The 19,009-nt window shown below is 37.3% G+C and overlaps 1 protein-coding gene across 1 annotated transcript in view; it reads left to right on the top strand.

Moving 5' to 3' along the window:
• The window catches only part of Nup98-96 (nuclear pore complex protein Nup98-96), a 36,636-nt gene that overhangs the window by 11,793 nt on the left and 5,834 nt on the right, over positions 1-19,009 (top strand). The window contains exons 13-37 of the mRNA XM_013307827.1: positions 934-1,037; positions 2,078-2,214; positions 3,060-3,208; positions 3,583-3,689; positions 4,622-4,655; positions 5,903-5,985; positions 6,526-6,565; positions 6,769-6,893; positions 8,169-8,276; positions 8,693-8,812; positions 9,213-9,363; positions 10,043-10,145; positions 10,974-11,088; positions 11,346-11,591; positions 12,189-12,251; positions 12,511-12,609; positions 13,229-13,375; positions 13,954-14,043; positions 14,671-14,799; positions 15,566-15,675; positions 16,068-16,211; positions 16,470-16,548; positions 17,240-17,368; positions 17,901-18,023; positions 18,404-18,578. Of these exons, the coding sequence (XP_013163281.1) occupies positions 934-1,037; positions 2,078-2,214; positions 3,060-3,208; positions 3,583-3,689; positions 4,622-4,655; positions 5,903-5,985; positions 6,526-6,565; positions 6,769-6,893; positions 8,169-8,276; positions 8,693-8,812; positions 9,213-9,363; positions 10,043-10,145; positions 10,974-11,088; positions 11,346-11,591; positions 12,189-12,251; positions 12,511-12,609; positions 13,229-13,375; positions 13,954-14,043; positions 14,671-14,799; positions 15,566-15,675; positions 16,068-16,211; positions 16,470-16,548; positions 17,240-17,368; positions 17,901-18,023; positions 18,404-18,578 (2,910 nt within the window). The remainder of the gene's footprint in view (positions 1-933; positions 1,038-2,077; positions 2,215-3,059; positions 3,209-3,582; positions 3,690-4,621; positions 4,656-5,902; positions 5,986-6,525; positions 6,566-6,768; positions 6,894-8,168; positions 8,277-8,692; positions 8,813-9,212; positions 9,364-10,042; positions 10,146-10,973; positions 11,089-11,345; positions 11,592-12,188; positions 12,252-12,510; positions 12,610-13,228; positions 13,376-13,953; positions 14,044-14,670; positions 14,800-15,565; positions 15,676-16,067; positions 16,212-16,469; positions 16,549-17,239; positions 17,369-17,900; positions 18,024-18,403; positions 18,579-19,009) is intronic.

Genomic DNA, 19,009 nt, shown 5'->3' on the forward strand with positions numbered 1-19,009 from the left:
TTCTATAAACGAGAAACTAAAAGCGAGAATCTTCTATAAACGAGAAACTAAAAGTGAGAATCTTCTATAAACGAGAAACTATAAGCGAGAATCTTCTATAAACGAGAAACTATAAGCGAGAATCTTCTATAAACGAGAAACTATAAGCGAGAATCTTCTATAAACGAGAAACTATAAGCGAGAATCTTCCATAAACGAGAAACTATAAGCGAGAATCTTCTATAAACGAGAAACCTCTAAACATGAGATAAATATCGTGCTTCCATGTAATCTCGCTTATCCAGAGACGACTGTTTAATATACTAAACATTGCCCTTGACTTTGTTCGTAGAGAATTAATTATTTATATTGAAAATTGTTATTTATGTATGTAAGTATGGATTGGAAGGTCGCCGAGCTCTTAGGTAGCTTTGGTGGACGCTCCATGGAGTGATGCGGCTCAAGGGTGCCCGAGAGGTGACCTCGGCTTGATCGGTTGCTATCTGATTGCATTATCAAGAGCGCTCTCTGAAGTTGGCTGCCTTTAAATTGGGTGTCAAATGCGACGCCATTTTTTATGTCTTGATTTATTTTATCCTTATACTTAGGAATTTGCAGGAAATTTTATGTATTGTAATGGACTGATATATAAACACGGCTAAACACTGACGTATATTCGTCCGGTGGCGGCACCTACTAGTTTCGAAGTCATCGGGGGTCCTTCATCAGGATGAGTGCTACTGGTATTATTTCGCGGACGCGGCCCTCAGCTCACTGAAATAATACCAAGTACGAAATAATACCAGTACCACTCATCCTGATGAAGGGTCCCCGATGGGCTCGAAACTAGTCGGTGCCGCCACCGGACGAATATACGTCAGTGTTTAGCTGTGTTTATATCAGTTTAGTATAATGTCTCACGAAAGTTTGAATAATTTAATGTAATACATATAGGGGCGGGAGTGCAGCTGGTAGTGGAGTACATGAGCAGATATTGACCCTAGCTGCTCGACCTTATGGTGATTCTCCGCTGTTTAAGGACTTACTGCCTGATTCTGGTGAGTTTTTTTTATATATATATATTTAGGTTTATATTGATGCAGCATGCTTCGTCTGTCTTACTAATATTATAAATGTGAATGTTTGGATGGATGGATGTTTGTTTGTAGATATCTCCGGAACGGCTGAATGGATTTCTATGAAATTTGGGATACATATCGAACATAGCCTGAGAGAACACATAGACAACTAGTTAAGCTTTTTTTCAATACCGCGCTTAATGAGTCACGGGCGACAATTAGTATATTATAAATGTGAATATTTAGATGGATGGATCTTTGAAGGTATCTCTAGAATGGTTGTATGGATCTCGATGGAATTTGGCATATGTTTAAAACATGGTCTGGAAGAACTTATAGGCTTCTTCTTATGTTTTTTAACCCGCGCGGACGGAGTCGCGGGCGACATCTAGTATATATATTATTATTAGATTTTTTATAGTAGAATTTCATGGTTACACGACGTGTTAGTTAAAAATTAATATATTATAATTTTTTATTAAATTGGAATTGTCTTTTGATAATATTCAAATTAAAAAAAAAACTTTATTAGTTGCTTATATGTTCTTCCAGACTATGTTCTATATGTATGACAAATTTCATCGAGATCCATGCAGTCGTTCTGGAGATATCTTCTAACAAACATACATCTAAACATTCGCATTTATAATATTAGTAAGATTTATTAAAATTTTACTGATAAAAAAATATAAATATAAAAAAACTTAAAATTTGTTAATATATGTCGGAGTTAATTATTTTGCTCGAATGGCAACATTGGTTGTAAGGTACATGATTGACGTCTGTCAGTGTCACTATCTGTCAGTAGTACGCGAGCTCGTTTGACAAGCGGTAGACTTGGTGTAGAGACAGCGCCCGCGCCGGTGTGCAATAACAAACCGATCGGAAATCTACGATATATATTTTAAGAGTCCATTTCCACTGATGCGACTCTGATCATTATTAACTACGATATAATTTCTAATATCATAACTGTGATATATATCAACATATTAGTGGAATCATGGTTTAATGTACAGGTGCATCAGCGGAAGAAGCACTTAAGCCAACCAATCCAGCAGCATTGAAGGCCGCTTTGGACACAGCTTACAAAGTCGCCTCGCCCACATCCGGCCGTCTAAGGGTTATACCCAGACCTACTATACCTCATGATAAGGTACGTACAAATCAGCTCTAAATCCCCACTAACAATCAGATAATAGCAACCGATCAAGCCGAGGTTCGTTCCTCTCGGGCACTCTTGAATCGGAATGCTAAACGCGTAATGAGTGACAGTTAAAGTCGAGGTCCTTGAGACCAGTCACTCCATGGAGCGTCCACCTAAGCGATCTAAGAGCTCGATGACCTCCCAATCCGGTAACTATAACGAAGTAACAGCCCGAGCCGAGATTCCTGAGGGGGCCCTCGAGTCTTGTTACTCTTAAACGAGGTTCAGGCTAAGCGCCATCTGCGCTCGCACACCTCAAGCCCGGTGAAGATGTAAATGCCTCTTCAAGACAAACAGTGACTACTCAGTCACAAAAAAAATCCCCACTAAGTGAGACTATGTGATAGTGAATGCTGGTCCTGTGCGGGTTGACTTCACACATATCTTTGACTTTATCAACTTACCGTGGGTCTTCGATATTAAAATGTCTGTATGTATATATATCGTCATCCTTGTCTTTCATCTTTGACCAAACAGAGATATCAACATGTATTAAACTAATAATTTGGACTCAAACCTACAGTTTTGTTGTTTGATTGAAACGAGGTAAAGTCGTATCTCTCTGGTATATATCGTGCTCTTTCGCTCCAACCACTTTACTATCTTCCATCTCTTTCTTGTAACGAAATGTATACAGAAAAGAAACGATTACAAATTTTTGAATAATAAAAAAGAAGAAAAACTTAAAATGTTCTAAATTTAAAAATATAAAAATATGAGTAAAAAATGTATGTAAAGAGGTCCAATTACATAATGTAAACTTTTTGTTTAATATATTATTTTTTTTTTCACAGAAATCATTGTTCGACGGCTTAGAAGAATCAGACCCGAGTTTGGAGGATAAATTATCTTTGAAACCGAGTCGTAAGCGTTTAGTACTGAGACCTAATGCGACAAGAAATGACGCAAGCAATGCGGAGAATACTATTGATAGTATTAATAGGTGAGTAACTTCGCCCATTCGTCGAAATTTCAGAAAAAAATATATTTAAAAAGTTAGTAGCCGATGTGTTCTTCCAGACTATGTTCTATATGTATGACAAATTTCATCAAAATCTCTTAAGCTGTAAACATTCGCATTTATAATATTAGTAAAATAAGAAAATATGTTAGAAGTTATCTATTTAGATGTTATCCAGAACGGCTGAACCGATCTCGATGAAATTTGTCATAATCTGGAAGAACATTTAGGCAATTTATTAAATTTCTTAAATCCGCACAGACGGAGTCGCAGGCGTCTGCTAGTTTGTCATTTAGAACATAGTCTGGAAGAACACATAGGTTACTAATTAAGTTTTTTTTAATTGTTTTCTACAGATCATTGGAAGAAACATCTCGCGCGGAGACAATGGTTGCGGAGAGCGCAGCGCGAGACGCACACGACGGTCCTCCTTCTACCTCAGAACAGAGGAATGATGTTAACAGTATGTACATCTTACTAATATTATAAATGCGAATGTTTGTATGTATGTTTGTTAGAATATATCTCCAGAACGACTGCATAAGTCTAAATGAAATTAGGCCTTCGTCATTGGCTGAAAATTACCGTTACCATGGCAACCATCTTTGCTTACTGGCTTGCAATTTGTCCCTTTCTCTTATAACATACTTGTTCAATTTACTCACCCCCTAATTGTAATAGCGTGAAAATATATAGCCAACAGCGTGTCTTAAGTATAGAGCTTTTTATAAGAAAAAGAATCATTCAAAAATATGCTGTGATTGCTAAGATTTTTTGATATAAAGAAGTTTTTTTTATTATCTTACTTCTTACTAATTTAAAAGCGAATGTTTGTTAGAAGATATCTCCATAACGGCTTTATGAAGCTAAATGAATCGGTTCGCCATTTACTACGAATTATCGTTACAATGGCAACCATCTTTGATGCTATTGGCCTGCAATTTTTGAGCTTTTCTCTCATAGCGATTTTTTTCAATTTACTCACCCCCTAATTGTAATAGCGTGAAAATATATAATCTACAGCGTGTTATAAGTATAGAGCTTTTTATAACAAAAAGAATTATTCAAAAATATGCTGTGATTGTTAAGATTTTTTGATATAAAGAAGTTTGTTTATGATTTATCTAACTTCTTACTAATATTATAAATGCGAATGTTTGGATGTATGGATATTTTTTTGTAGTTATCACCAGAACGGTTGGACAGATCTCGATGATAGAACATAGAATAACATAGGTTCTAGTTTTTTTTTTAATACCGCGCGAACGGAGTCTCGGTCGACTCCTAGTATTAACATAAAGTCAGGAATAAAGTTGAACTTTGATAAATGAGAATACAAATCCAATATTTTGTAATAATTATTTATATGTCTTAATTAGAACATATTTTTTCCAGATACTGAAATGAACGCTGAAAAACACACGAATTGGTGAGATATAATTTTTATTAACACGTTAGCTGCCGGTATGATTTTTCGAAAAACGAAAAAAAAAATTTTTTTTTTTTAAATTTTGTCCAAAACCAATTTGAAAATACCTAAAAATATAGTAATACCTTATTTACATTGCTCATATACTTATTATTTATCGAGAAATTGAGGAGTAAAAGATTAGTTTGGTTTGGACATGTTATGAGGAGGGATGATGATGATATACTCAAAAAAGTAATGAGATTGAATGTAGATGGCTACAAAGGTAGGGGAAGACCAAAAAAGTATGGAATGACTGTGTGAAAGAGGATATGCGTAAGAAGGGGGTAGACTCGGATATGACGGCTGATAGAGATGTATGGAGGAGTAGTACATACTGTGCCGACCCTCGATAGGAATAAGGGCAGGTTGATGATGATATACTTATTATTTACATATAAATTGAAGCTGAATACGGTGAAGGAAAACATCGTGATGCTGCACATATCTGAGAAAGTCAAAGATGTGTGTGAAGTCAACCCGCACTTGGCCAGCATTTGACTATGGCCTAATCACCTTTAACTTAGGGTAGGCTTCGAGCCCCTCAGTGGGGACGTATAGTGAGCTGATGATGATGATGATGAAATGGAAGCTTGTCGGACATATAGTCCGACATGGCAGCTAACGTAATCTTTTAAGATTTAGTCATATCGAAGCGAATATCTTATTCTGCCAGTACACACATAGCTGCATGTCTACTGTAAATGTTCTAACATCTTGAAAGCAGCGACTTTACTAACTACTACCTTGACAAACAGGTTGCGAGCGACTGTCTTATGTGTTGGAAATGTCGGCGACGTTAAGTCGCTTAGCGACTGAAATCATCGAGTTTCGAAGATTTAAGTTGTGTACAAAGTGATTTAATTTCTTTATAATTTTTTTTATATCATAATGTGTCAAACGAGCGAGCGGTCACCTGAAATCGCTGAAATAGCGAAGTGATCGTTGTAAATAGACATACACAATTACATATGCGTTGTCTACCTTTAATCGACGGAGGAGAGGATGCACAGAAAGAAAATATTTTCCCTTTCCATGCATCCTCTCATCAGGAAAGTCCGACTTCCCATCCTTTCGGAGGCGTGTCTTCTGTGTGGTCGTGGTATTGCATCAGAAGAGGCCGATTCGTGCGAAGATGTTAAAGCGGGCTCTACCACTGTTGAATTTTTTACTATTCTTTACAATTTTCTTATTTTTATTATCTTCAGGCTAAGTGGTAGTAAAGTGTCGTGGGCTGAGAAAGAAAAGCCAGCTGATGGTGCTGAAACTCCAAGACTGTATCCCAACTTGGGTAAGTTATGACAAGTTACATTTGGTATAATGATTAAGAGTACGGATTTCAGATTATGTAGTCGTCAGTTCGAATCACGTCATTGGACTATTTAAACCATAATACAATCCTAGAACTTAGAGACAAGAAATATTAGTAAATTAACAAAAAAACTGCTAATATTTAAAGAAAAAATCGTAGAAGACCACCACAGTGATAATTGATGAGAGAAAGAGATGAGTATCTGACTCGGTGGCCGTAAGTCAAACTAAATGACAGCTCACTAGCGCCCCCCAGCAAACTGCCAAAAATGTCATTAATCCTCATTGTATTGTAGCTGTCATGTCATTTTTACGGTTCCGTACTTCGAATGAAAAGAAAGCTTATAGGACCTCTTTGTTGTGCGTCTGTCTGTCAATTTCTTTATTTTCTAATTAATTTTCTACGTCTAAGTAGGTTCTATATGTATATTCTGACAGAACCAACCGCGACAGCAGCGCCTCTCACTAAGTCAGATATTTTTGATTATAATATGTGAATTTAATTTATTTTCTTTTCTAGATAAAGATATGCCTGAAGTGTCTGAAAGGCGTGCCAGTTGGTAAGTAAATTTTTTTCATTTATTTCAATTTTTTGTTTTTTTTAAACGAGGATCCACTTGAATTCGCCGAAATAGCGAAGTGACCGCTACCCATATACATTAGCCTTTGCAGATAGAATTAAGCTTTAATAGATAATTTAGATAGTTTTAAGCTAAATTCGTGATATTCTATCGACTTGTTTAACAACATATTTCGTCAACAGGTTGACAACTAAGCCATTACGCAAGCCATTGGCTTCCAATTCAGAAGCTGCGGAGAATTCTGTACGAGAGTTAGCTGTGCGCCCGCAGAGGTCCTTGGACAAAGAGAATATCGACTCTAGTTCTGGTAAGTGCATTAGTGGGCAACTTGTGAGATAGTGGGCAAAGTGTGGGCAACAAAAGGAAGATGTGGATTATAGTTCTGGTAAGTGGGAAAAATGTGGGCAACATTAACAAGTGTGGGAAACGCTAGTCCAAGTGTGGGCAACATTAGTTAAGAAGTGTGGGCAAAAAGTGGGCAACCGACAAAGTGGCAGCACAAATTAATATCTTTTATCAATGTTTTATAATTAAGATTGTAAAATTAATTGGGTTTGCATGAAACGGAGTAAATGTGACGCAAAGAGGTCTAATAAACATACCTTTCTCAATTCATATTATATTATTCCATACATTTTCATACAATAAATGTAATACGTAAATAATTACATGGATGTATGTCTTTGAATGAGTCAAAGTCAGTTTATCAAACAGGTAAAAATTGTTTCATAAATACCAATTTCCCTAGCATTCCTTTCCTACATCTCTTTCCTTCTTGATCCTTCTTTCCCCTGCTAGAATGTTCACCGGGTGAGCTGTTCATCTTCTGCTGCCACCGCTGGGGGCAGGAGCCAGGATGTTCCCGCTGCGAGACACTCGCAAAGCAAATTGCTGGATTATACGGTTACCTTTTAGTTCATTCAATCATTCATTCATTCGTTCATTGAACGATTTTTTAATAGATATTGAGAAAGGTATGTTTAAGTAGGTGTATGTTAAAAGGATTACTGTATTTATGTGTATGTTATCATTCATTCGTTCAATCATTCAATCGTTCATTCAATCTTTTCTGGTTAGAATTAAAAATAAAGAAAGTAGGTGTATATTGTTATGTACATTTTGTTTGTAGATTATTTTATCCATTTTCATTCGTTCACTAAATTATGTATGTTTTGCCCGTGATTTTGTCTTAGAGGAATTTTAAAAAAGGGTCTTGACAGACGGAAGGACAACAAAGTGATCCTATAAGGGTTCCAGTTTTTTTCCTTTCGAGGTACGGAACCCTGAAAACAGTAAAAATTATATGATATTTGATTAAGTGTTCTACATCTATGCCAAATTATGTCCATCCATACGCTCTAATATTCGCATTTATAATATTACTAGTTGCTGCCCGCAACTCCGATCGCGTAAAATAAAAACAATTAGTAGTCTATGTGTTCTTCCAGACTATGTTTTACATATATACCAAATTTCATCAAGAGCTGTTGAGTCGTTCTGGATATACCTTCTAACAAACATACATCTAAACATTCGCATTTATAATATCAGTAAGATTAACTTACTTAATACTTTTCAACAGTATCAGAAGAAGAGAATCTAATAGAACAGGAGGCACCTCCTCATCCAGCCGGCATCAAACTGCAGCGACCAGGCTACTATACTATACCATCTCTAGAAGATTTGAAAGGTAAATCTAGTACTAACTTTTGCACGGGTCTTTGTTCCTGCGAAACAAAAAAAAACTTACTAGTAAATAATATTACTAGTTTTAACCGAGATTTTGTTATTATACCAAATTTTAGCAAGATTCGTTCAGCTGTTCTGAAGATATCTTCTGACATACATCTAACACATTCCATGCCACTATGATGTTGTACAAAAGTGATATGGCCTGACGAGTGGCCATTGAAAGTGTTAAAACAAATTGAAGTCGTATTCTCTGTCTACCCCATTGGTGTTCAAGCGTTAGTTATATCATACTATAAACAATTTGAAGAAATATATTCCAAAACAGTTCAATTGTAACTGTGTACTAAAAATTGGTCCTTCGAGTCGGATATCGTTGTTTTCATTCAGTTAATTATGATTCGTTCTATTTGACAGATTACATACGTCCGGATGGATCTTGCGTTGTACCAAATTTTACAATAGGACGTAAGAATTACGGCAAAGTATTTTATGATTGTGAAATGGACGTTGCTAATCTTGATTTGGATACGTTGGGTAAGTTTTTTTTTATTTACCTAAAGTTCGCCTAAATAGCGAATCCATTAGCCATAGACATCCGCGATTGTAAGAGGGGACAGAAAAAAGATCCCATTCCTATGCGCCTCTTCGTAAAAACAACTGCCCCTTCATATCTTTTCCTTATATGAAAAGGTGAAGAGAAAGGGGACCAAAGTGACGCCTTTGGTCTCTTAACTTAGACCCTTTTTCCACTATTGCGACTTTTAGTGTGGCTATTTAGATCCATCAGATTTATTTCTCTTTAACTAGCGGTTTGCCGCAAATTTGACAGCGTGGTAAAAAAAATCATCGGCTACTTTCCAGTTAGAAATCGGTCAATTCATTTTATAGATTACTCGTAACTCGTTTTCTTAATAGATTATTTTATATTTTTCAGTACACTTTTTGAACAAAGAAGTAATCATATACCCTGAAGATGAAAACAAGCCACCAATCGGTCAGGCTTTGAATCGCAAAGCTGTCGTCACATTGGACCGCGTGTGGCCGCGAGACAAGACACAGAGGCGACTTATCGTGGACCCTGACAGGTGAGGTGACAGACTAGCGCCCTCCCGATTTCAGCTCACTATACATCCCCACTGTGTCTCTGAACCTACCCTAAGTGAGAGTATGTGATAGTGAATGCTGGTCCAGTGTATGACTTCACACATTTGACTTTCTCAGATATGTGCAGCATCACGATGTTTTCCTTCATCATAACATACGATAAATGTACATATGAAAAAACATGTTGGTACATGACGAGATTCGAACCTAGGACCTGCAGACAAGTCAACTGCTTACCCACTGAGACACTGACGCTGTAGGGACTACTGCCCATAATCATCCACAATTGTACATGTTCATGACACAGAAGTCTCCTCCTCCGACAAATTCATTTCCCCTTCCCATCCTTTTCTTATAAGATAGGGAAAGAGGTTTATCAATGTAAAGAAAAGAAAGAGGATTATCATGTCTGCAATATTAAAAATATTTGCTTTATTTTTTATTTATTTTTAACTAGCTGTCGCCCGCGACTCCGTCCACACAGAATTTAAAAAAAACATAATTAGTAGTCTATGTGTTCTTCCAGACTATGTTCTATATGTATAACAAATTTCATCGAGATACATTCAGGCATTCTGGAGATACCTTCTAACAAACAAACATCTAAACATTCGCATTTATAATATTATATTTAATTTAGCAATAACAAAATACCAACAGGCTCATGAAAATGGATTACGAAGGCAAATTGAGACGCGTCTGCGAGAAACATGAGACAAAGTTCATTGAGTACAGACCACAGACTGGCAGTTGGGTGTTCCAAGTAAGTATTAACAACACTATTTGTTAACTAAACGACCAAACAAACACGACTGACTATATCTATGACACTCAGAAGAAGAATACGAATAGAATGATACCTCACTTGTCAAAATCTGTTCAGTTTAGGTATGGATCATGAAAAATTATCTTTCCGAGTCAGTAGTTCTGAGAAACTGGTTAGAGAGAAACCTCTATAAGCGAGAACCTCGGGTTAGAGAGAAACCTCTATAAGCGAGAAACACAAGTAAGAGAGAAAAACCTCTATAAGCGAGAAACACGAGTAAGAGAGAGAAACCTCTATAAGCGAGAAACACGAGTTAGAGAGAAAAACCTCTATAAGCGAGAAACACGAGTTAGAGAGAGAAACCTCTATAAGCGAGAAACTCGGGATAGAGAGAAACCTCTGTAAGCGAGAAACACGAATTAGAGAGAGAAACCTCTATAAGCGAGAAACTCGGGATAGAGAGAAACCTCTGTAAGCGAGAAACACGAATTAGAGAGAGAAACCTCTATAAGCGAGAAACTCGGGATAGAGAGAAACCTCTATAAGCGAGAAACTCGGGTTAGAGAGAAACTTCTGCAATCGAGAAACCCTGGTTCGAAAGAAACCTCTATAAGCGAGAATCGCAGTCCCTTGGACTCTCTCTTCGACTGAACATTTAGAAGAAGACTGTAATCTATTTCTGTTCTAAATTCCATCCAGATCTATTCAGGTATATCGGAGTTAAGTGTTACTTATCATCCATACATATATCCATATAAATATGTTTCTGTTATTACGCCCTGTCCCTTCAATGTCATTATAACCGGCATTCTTTCAATCTTCCAGGTGGAACACTTCAGTAAGTACGGTCTGACGGACTCTGATGAAGAAGATGAACCGACTCCGGATGTGTTGAAGCGCCAGCTGGTGAATCAAACGTTGCAGAAGACAGCTGCTGCTGGTAAAGTCAACTTCTTTATACTTCTAGAAGGTTATTGTTAAGGAGAGAGAAAAATACTTACGTCGTTCAGTTTTAACTGAACAGTTAAAATTTTGCGTGTGTAGGCAACATTTTAATTGTCAGTCACTATACTTGAAATTATGAATATACACGCAGTTTTTTCTGTACAATTGGACTGTTCAGTTAAAACTGAACGTCAGTTACAACTATTTGACTCAAAGACTACACGACTTCTGAATTCATTGTATTATTTCCAGCACCAAAACAGCCAGTTGCTGTTCAGCCGGCAGGACTTGGAGGTCTCGGAGGAGTTGGAGGTCTTGGTGGTCTTGGAGGAGTTGGGGGTCTTGGTGGTCTTGGAGGAGTTGGAGGTCTTGGTGGCCTTGGCGGTGTTGGCAGTCCCGTGGGCTTAGGTGGTCTTTCCACGCTGCCAGGTACCAGTTCTCAAGAGGATATGTTCTTACAACGATCTTCTCTTGATCTACTAAATGGAACTGAAAAAGGTATGGTTCTTATTGATTTAACTAGCTGTCGTCCCCGACACTGTCTGTGTGTATTTAAAAAAAACTTAGCAGTGTATGTGTTCTTCCAGACTATGTTCTACATCTATGACAAATTTCATCAAGATCCATGCTGCTGTTCTGGAGATATCTTATAACAAACATACATCTAAACATTCGCATTTATAATATTAGTAAGATATTATTTAGGCTCTTGAAAGTGGAAAAATATTGCCCTCCTGTGAGTTGGGCAAAATTTTAATTTCGCGCAGACGGAGTCACGGGCGATAGGTAGTAATTATTTTTTATTAAGTTTTTTTTTAATCTATACTAATATTATAAAGCGGAAGAGTTTGTTTGTTCAAAGGCTCTAATCTCAGGAACTACTGGTCCGATTTGAAAAATATTTTTTTGTTGGATAGTACATTTATAGAGGAAGACTTTAGGCTATATAACATTACGCTGCGACCTATAGTTTTTTTTTAATTCCGCGCGCACTGAGTCGCGGGCGACAGCTAGTCTTTATTTACGTCTGTTGTTTTTTTTTATTTAGATTAAGTTATTTGAATGTCTTTTTTTTTTAATGTGACCTTTTTTCAGCATTCGAAATGGATACAACCGAGGACTGTACAGAGGTGCCGTCTTTATATCCGGATAGTTTAGGTAAATACTTAATTAAGTAATTTAACTTAGTTAAGTAATTTTATAAATACCAAAGTAACTCTGTCTGTTTGTTTGTGACGCTATCACGTCAAAACTACTGAACCGATTCAAATGAAATTTGGTATACAGATAGTCTAGAGCCTGGGGAAGAATATAGGCTAAAAAAGGATTGTAAGGGGTTGAAATTGGGGGTGGTATTTTTTATCGAAGTATCGTATTAGATTTTTTTTTTGTTATTATTTATGTTTTTTTTTAACAGCATTCGGAGTGAAAAGTCCTACAAGTGAATTGGCGAAACTAGAACATCGGGGTAGTCACAATGTGCAACTTATGAAGGCTTCATTGTACGCTGATATTGGTGGGTAGTTTTTATTTATTTAGACATACTAAAACGCCACTCATCTCAAGCTTTCAGCTCTTCTCCCTATTAATGTTCAAATTTGGATTGACTAATAGATATATTTAACAGTGGTAGAGCCCGCTTTAACACACAATTGTCCCGGCTCGCTCAGTGAAATACCACGACCACACAGAAGACAGGCGTCAAGTGGAAGCAATTCTGCCTTTCGTATGATGAGTGTGGGTCCCGGAGGCCTAATTTAGTCCTCTTTACCTTCCTACCCATTTTCTTGTAAGAAAACTATGGGAAGTGGAAGTGGATTTTTCGGATGAGAGGATGCATGGAAAGGGACTATATTTTCTTTGTGTGCATCCTCTCCTCCGTGGATTAAAGGTAGGCAACGCATAAGCAATTGCGTATGTCTATTTACAACGATCACTTCGCTATTTCAGCGATTTCAGGTGACCGCTAGCTCTTTTGCCATCTTGTGATATATAAAAAAGATAGCCAATATGGGTATCAAATAAAAAAAATTTGCTAGTAAAATAAAATTCAATCTATGAATGTATAATACAGAAAACTTGAAAGAATAAATAAATAGGTGTAGAGTCAATAGTTCTAGAACTTTTTATTTCAGGTGACATCGATGATGATATGTCTCAAACTACAGAAGATCAGCTGGTACCATTAGGAGGTGGTCTTGTGATGTCCCTACCTTCGATCACGCAGCAACCTTCGCGTGATGAACTGCCCATTATCAGCCAACCGACTGTACCTACTGAAGGTATGACTGATGAACTAAGCTCACTAACGCCCCCTATATCACAAAATCCTTGTTAGCTGTCTTTTTTGTGTGTCCAAGTAACTTACTAATATTATAAATTTGGATGTATGGATGTATGTTAGAAGGTATCTTCAGACTACTGCATGGATCTTGATGAAATTTTTCATAGATGTAGAACATCATCATCAGCTATACATCCCCACTGAGTGGCTCGGAGCCTACCCTAAGTTAAGGGTGATTTGGCCATAGTCAACCACGCTGGTCAAGTGCGGGTTGACTTCATACATATCTTTGACTTTCTCAGATATGTGCAGCATCACGATGTTTTCCTTCACCGTAACATAAGATAAATGTACATATGAAAATCTGTAATGGAAAAATACATTGGTACGTCGGGATTCGAACCCAGGACATGCAGATTGCAAGTCAAGTGCTTGACCAATGAGCCACCGACGCAGGACGGACGCAGGAGGATGTAGAACATATTCTGGAAGAATACATAGACTCCTTAGTTTTTTTTTAATTTTTTACCGATGGAGTCGTGATTGTTAGTACTATATCTTGTGTTTTTTTTTCAGAAGCCATAATGAGACCTTTGATAGTACGACCTCAAAGCATCGTGTTGAAATTTCATAGAAAGATTCCACCATTTAAGAAAACTATTGCAGGTATTTTATAATAATAATAAAGACATTCATAATCAACTCTAAATCCCCACTGAGGGTAGAGTGTACCCTAAGTGAGAGTATGTGATAGTGAATGCTGGTCCAGTGCAAGACTTCACACATATATTTAACTATCTGATATGTGCAGCATCACGATGTTTTCCTTCAACGTAACATAAGATAAATGTACATATGTAAAAACACATTGATATGTCGGGATTCGAACCTAAGAACTGCAGACAAGTTAAATGCTTAATTTGCGAGCCAACAATAGTTTGGATTATAATACTTAATGACCTAGTAATAGTTTCTAAATAATAGGTCAAGACCTAGCAGTAATGTAACAGTAGTAGAGACCGCTTTAACATCTTCGCAAGAATAGGCCTAACCCGGTGGAATACCACGACCACAAAGAAGACAGGTTGGTGCATGTCGGGATTCGAATACAGGACCTACAGACATGTCAAGTACTTAACCACTAAGCCACTGATGCTCTTAATTTATATTACTGAAATTTTATTCTATCTGTATTAGAGTTTCCAATGCAACTAAAATATCAAATAGGCACAAAATATTCCTACTTATAGCCTATCCTTGTATAGAAATCATTAATGTTCTTTGTATCCACAGGTCGTCTTGGTGCATCATGTCTCGCAGACCTATCAGTTAGCCGAGCGCGTCATTCACGTGTCGGTTTTGGACCTAGGAATACGCTGGCTTACGTCACTACATACGATGCAATGTCTAATCTACCTAAATGTAAGTAGATATAAATCTAGATAGAATTTTATAGAGATTTTAGATCTAACACGCCTCGAGTTACAACTCATTACTACTCTCTGATGAGTGTCGGAGAACTCATTTTACTTCTCTTTCTGCTTCCCACTCTTATTATAAAGGGGAAGTGGATTTGATAGAGGAACGCATAGGAAGGGAAAATATCCCCTTTCTGTACTTATTTTCCGTCGCATCTGCAATTGCGAATGTCTAGGTGCTGTGGTTCGCTATTTTGGCGAATTCAGGTGGTGCTCACTTGACATGTTTTGAATTTAAAAAAAGGAACTATAAGCACCTGTGATCGCTTCGTGCATTCGTACTCTGCCTACCCCTTTGGGTATACCTTGAGATGTCTTGTTATAGAAGAATTCCACTGAAACTTACGATTTGACTTGATATAGTCCAACCGAGAATATAAAAATCCTGGCTTTTAAATCGTTTTTAAATCGGCTTCTTCATTACATAACTTTGTGAAGAGCTCAAAGACAAGTTCAATATATGTAAAGTGCGCGTAGTATCAAATTTTACTTATAATATTATAAATACGAATATTTGGATGGATGGATGGATGTTTGAAGGTATCTCCAAAACGACTCAACGGATCTCGATGAAATTTGACATACATATAGAACATAGGAAGAACAGATAGGATACTTATTATGTTTTTTTTTATCCCGTGCACACGGAGTCGCGTGCAACCGCTAGTTGTACATTATAAGATATGCAATTGGTATATTTTTTTTTTCAGTAACTGAATGGACGGAATTAGGTAATTATGTGGTCGGTCGCAGTGACAATGACTGGAGTGAATCTGTTGTTACAAGACTGGCTATAGGACGCGACTCTTCTTATACAGAGGTATGTGGCGCCATCTAGTTTCATTTATTGACGAATTTAAATACTTTGTTATATTTGAACTTTTTTTTAATATCATAAGGTGGCAAACGAGCGAGCGGTCACCTGAATTCGCTGAAATGGCGAAGTGAAATAGCGAAGTGTTGCGTATGTACGCATATGCGTTGCCTACCTTTAATCCACGGAGGAGAGGATGCACAGAAAGAATTATATTCCCTTTCCATGCATCCTCTCATCCGGAAAGTCCACTTCCACGTCCCATCCTTTCCTTATAAAGAAAAGGATGCTTATGTCTATGGGCAGTAGATCGCTACTTCGGCGAATTTAGGTGGCCGGTCGCTCGTTTACCACCTTATGATATAAAAAAAACCTATATTTGTAAATTTTTCCACCAGGAGGCGCTGCCGCGACAAATGGAGAGTTTACTAGAGCTCAGTCGTGCTGTGGACGTCGAGGAGGGCGGATGTCCGCGCCTCGAGCTCTCCACTCAACCGGAGACGAGACGGAGACTGTTGGCTAAGTTCTTGGAACATGCAAAGGTACAAAAAGGGACTACGATATTTTAGAAATTTTTCTTTTACGATGATTCTTGCTTATCCAGTTTCCATTAAAGTGGAACATATTGGCAGGAAGAAAATCCGACAATGCCGGTGTACTGGCGCAATAGCCTTACTAAAATGTCAACGTTTATGTCCCCTCACTAATCTGACACTTGACTTTGGAACGAAAGCGTCAGTTCGTGCCAAAAATGTATAAAAATAAAAAATTGTGAATATAGCTTTTTTTCGTATTTGCAGTGTGAAGTTAGCAACACTTATAGACTACAAGTATGGAAATTATGCGATGCGCTTTGGGGAGCTGATCTAGATAATGGCGGTGAGTTTTTACAGTAACTGTGGAATTAAAAAAAAACTTAGTATCCTATGTGCTCTTCCAGACTATGTTCTATATATGACAAATTTCATCAAGATTCATGCAGCTGTTCTGGAGATATCTTCTAATATACATCTAAACATTCGCATTTATATAGAAATATATTTACCCTTCCTATATATCTTTATCTTATAAGAAAAAGGTGGGAAGGTGATTAATTTATCTTCATTTAATAGACGAAAAAATCTGATGGATGTGAGATTTGACAAGAAAGGATAAAATTAAAAATGTGTATATTAGCTAATCACCCTTAGCTTAGGGTAGGCTCCGAGCCCCTCGGTGGGGACGTATAGTGAGCTGATGATGATGATGATATTAGAGGAAGTTTGAAAGTAGCGCCAGTAGAGAAATTGAGGAGTAAAAGATTAGCGTGGTTTGTACATGTTATGAGGAGGGATGATAATATAAGCAAAAAAGTAATGAGATTTGAATGTGGATGGCTACAAGGGTAGAGGAAGACCAAAAAAAGTATGGAATGAGTGTGTGAAAGAGGATATGCGTAGGAAGGGGGGTAGACTCTGATATGACGGCTGATATATGGAGGAGTACATGTGCTGACTCTCAGTAGGGATAAGGGCAGGTTGATGATGATGAATAGACGAAAAAAAAATTTTTTTTTGTTTTTTTTTTTCAGGTGTTCCCGGTACAGACGTATCTTCTATAGTACATAGATATAAACAGTTTCTAAACTGGCTACAAGACGCGGCTAATGATGTAACTCAACAAGAATTGAAGATGCCAGTATCTCCTGATCCTTTAGACGGTAAATGTCAGGATATTTTTTTTTATTTAAAAAAACATAAGAATAATGTCATTTCAAACCAGTGTATATTAAATACCCTACGGATTTATATTTAAAATACTCATTGTCGCGTGTTCGGTATTAAAAAAACTTAATTAGTAGTCTATGTGTTCTTCCAGACTATGTTCTATATGTATGACAAATTTCATCGAGATCCATGCAGCCGTTCTGCAGATATCTTCAAACATACATCCATCCATCCAAACATTCGTATTTATAATATTAGTATGATTGTTTTTTCATTAAATTTACTTAAACAGTCTGAATATCAAAACACGTGATATTAACTTATTTTAGACCCCCTAATTCGTGACTTTAGAGACCCCTCTCTTTTGTACCTCACGTGATTACTCGACGAATTGTAAAGGAAAAATTTTACCCATATATTCTATTCCAATTATTAATATACATTTAGAAAATTCCTTTGTTACTTGGTCTAACGAGCAGTGTTATTTTGGTTCTTATTACGTACATGACAGAGTTCATTTTCCAGTGAACGACGGTCATAGTGCCCGCGTGTGGACACTACTGGTGGGCGGACGAGTGGCTGAGGCGTGTCAACTGGCGAGAAAACACGGAGATCTGCATATGGCGATGATACTGGCACAAGCAAGCGGTAAGTACAACTAGGACCCCCCTGGTGTCTTTTGACCCCAGGGGGTCAGAAGACGTGTATGATGGGTGTTCACAATTTGAAGAAATGTAGCATTAATGAAACTAGGTTTTAAGACCGGTGATACACCAGTGGTCACTTGACCCCTGGTGTCAATGGTTATTTGACTCTGGGGTCAAATGACCCTTGAGGTATTTATACAAAATACGCTTGCTTATGTTTCTTGAGTTTTATAGTATACTTGCTGTTGCCCGCGACTCCGTCCGCATGGAATTAGAAACTTAATTAATTCCCGGCAATTATTAGAATTTTTCTCACATTTTAAATCTTCCCTAGACCTCCACGACCAAGACAGCAATTGATTTTTATATATATGTTTACAGGTGACCCATCCTTCCGTTCGCTGATAGCAAAGCAGTTGCAGCTGTGGCGTGAATGCGGCGCTACACAAGTGATAACTCATTATAGACACGCGATACTGGAATTACTTGCTGGAATACGACCTAGAGGTGAACTGGAGAAGCTGGACTGGATTAGAGCGTTGCATGTTACTGCAAAGTTAGTTATCTGATTTTATATTTGATATATTGAAGTTTGTGTCTTGAATGTTTTTTTTAATACTAATATGTAAGTCGGTAGCTCAGGGGTTAAGCTTGACTTGCAATCTGCAGGTCCTGGGTTCGAATCCCGACGTACCAATGTGTTTTTACATATGTACATTTATCTTATGTTACGGTGAAGGAAAACATCGTGATGCTGCACATATCTGAGAAAGTCAAATGTGTGAAGTCTTGCACTGGACCAGCATTCACTATCACATACTCTCACTTAGGGTAAAATCTGCCCTCAGTGGGGATGTATAGTGAGCTGATGATGATGTACGTTAGACTCGGAGACAAGCTAAGTTAGCTAATGAAAATTATATGAAAGTGAATTGAAAATGGAATGGAATTAATTTTTATAAACACGATAGTTTGAACTAAAAACAA

Source organism: Papilio xuthus, unplaced genomic scaffold, assembly GCF_000836235.2.
Source record: "Papilio xuthus unplaced genomic scaffold, Pxut_1.1 DF828037.1, whole genome shotgun sequence".
NCBI lineage: Eukaryota > Metazoa > Arthropoda > Insecta > Lepidoptera > Papilionidae > Papilio > Papilio xuthus.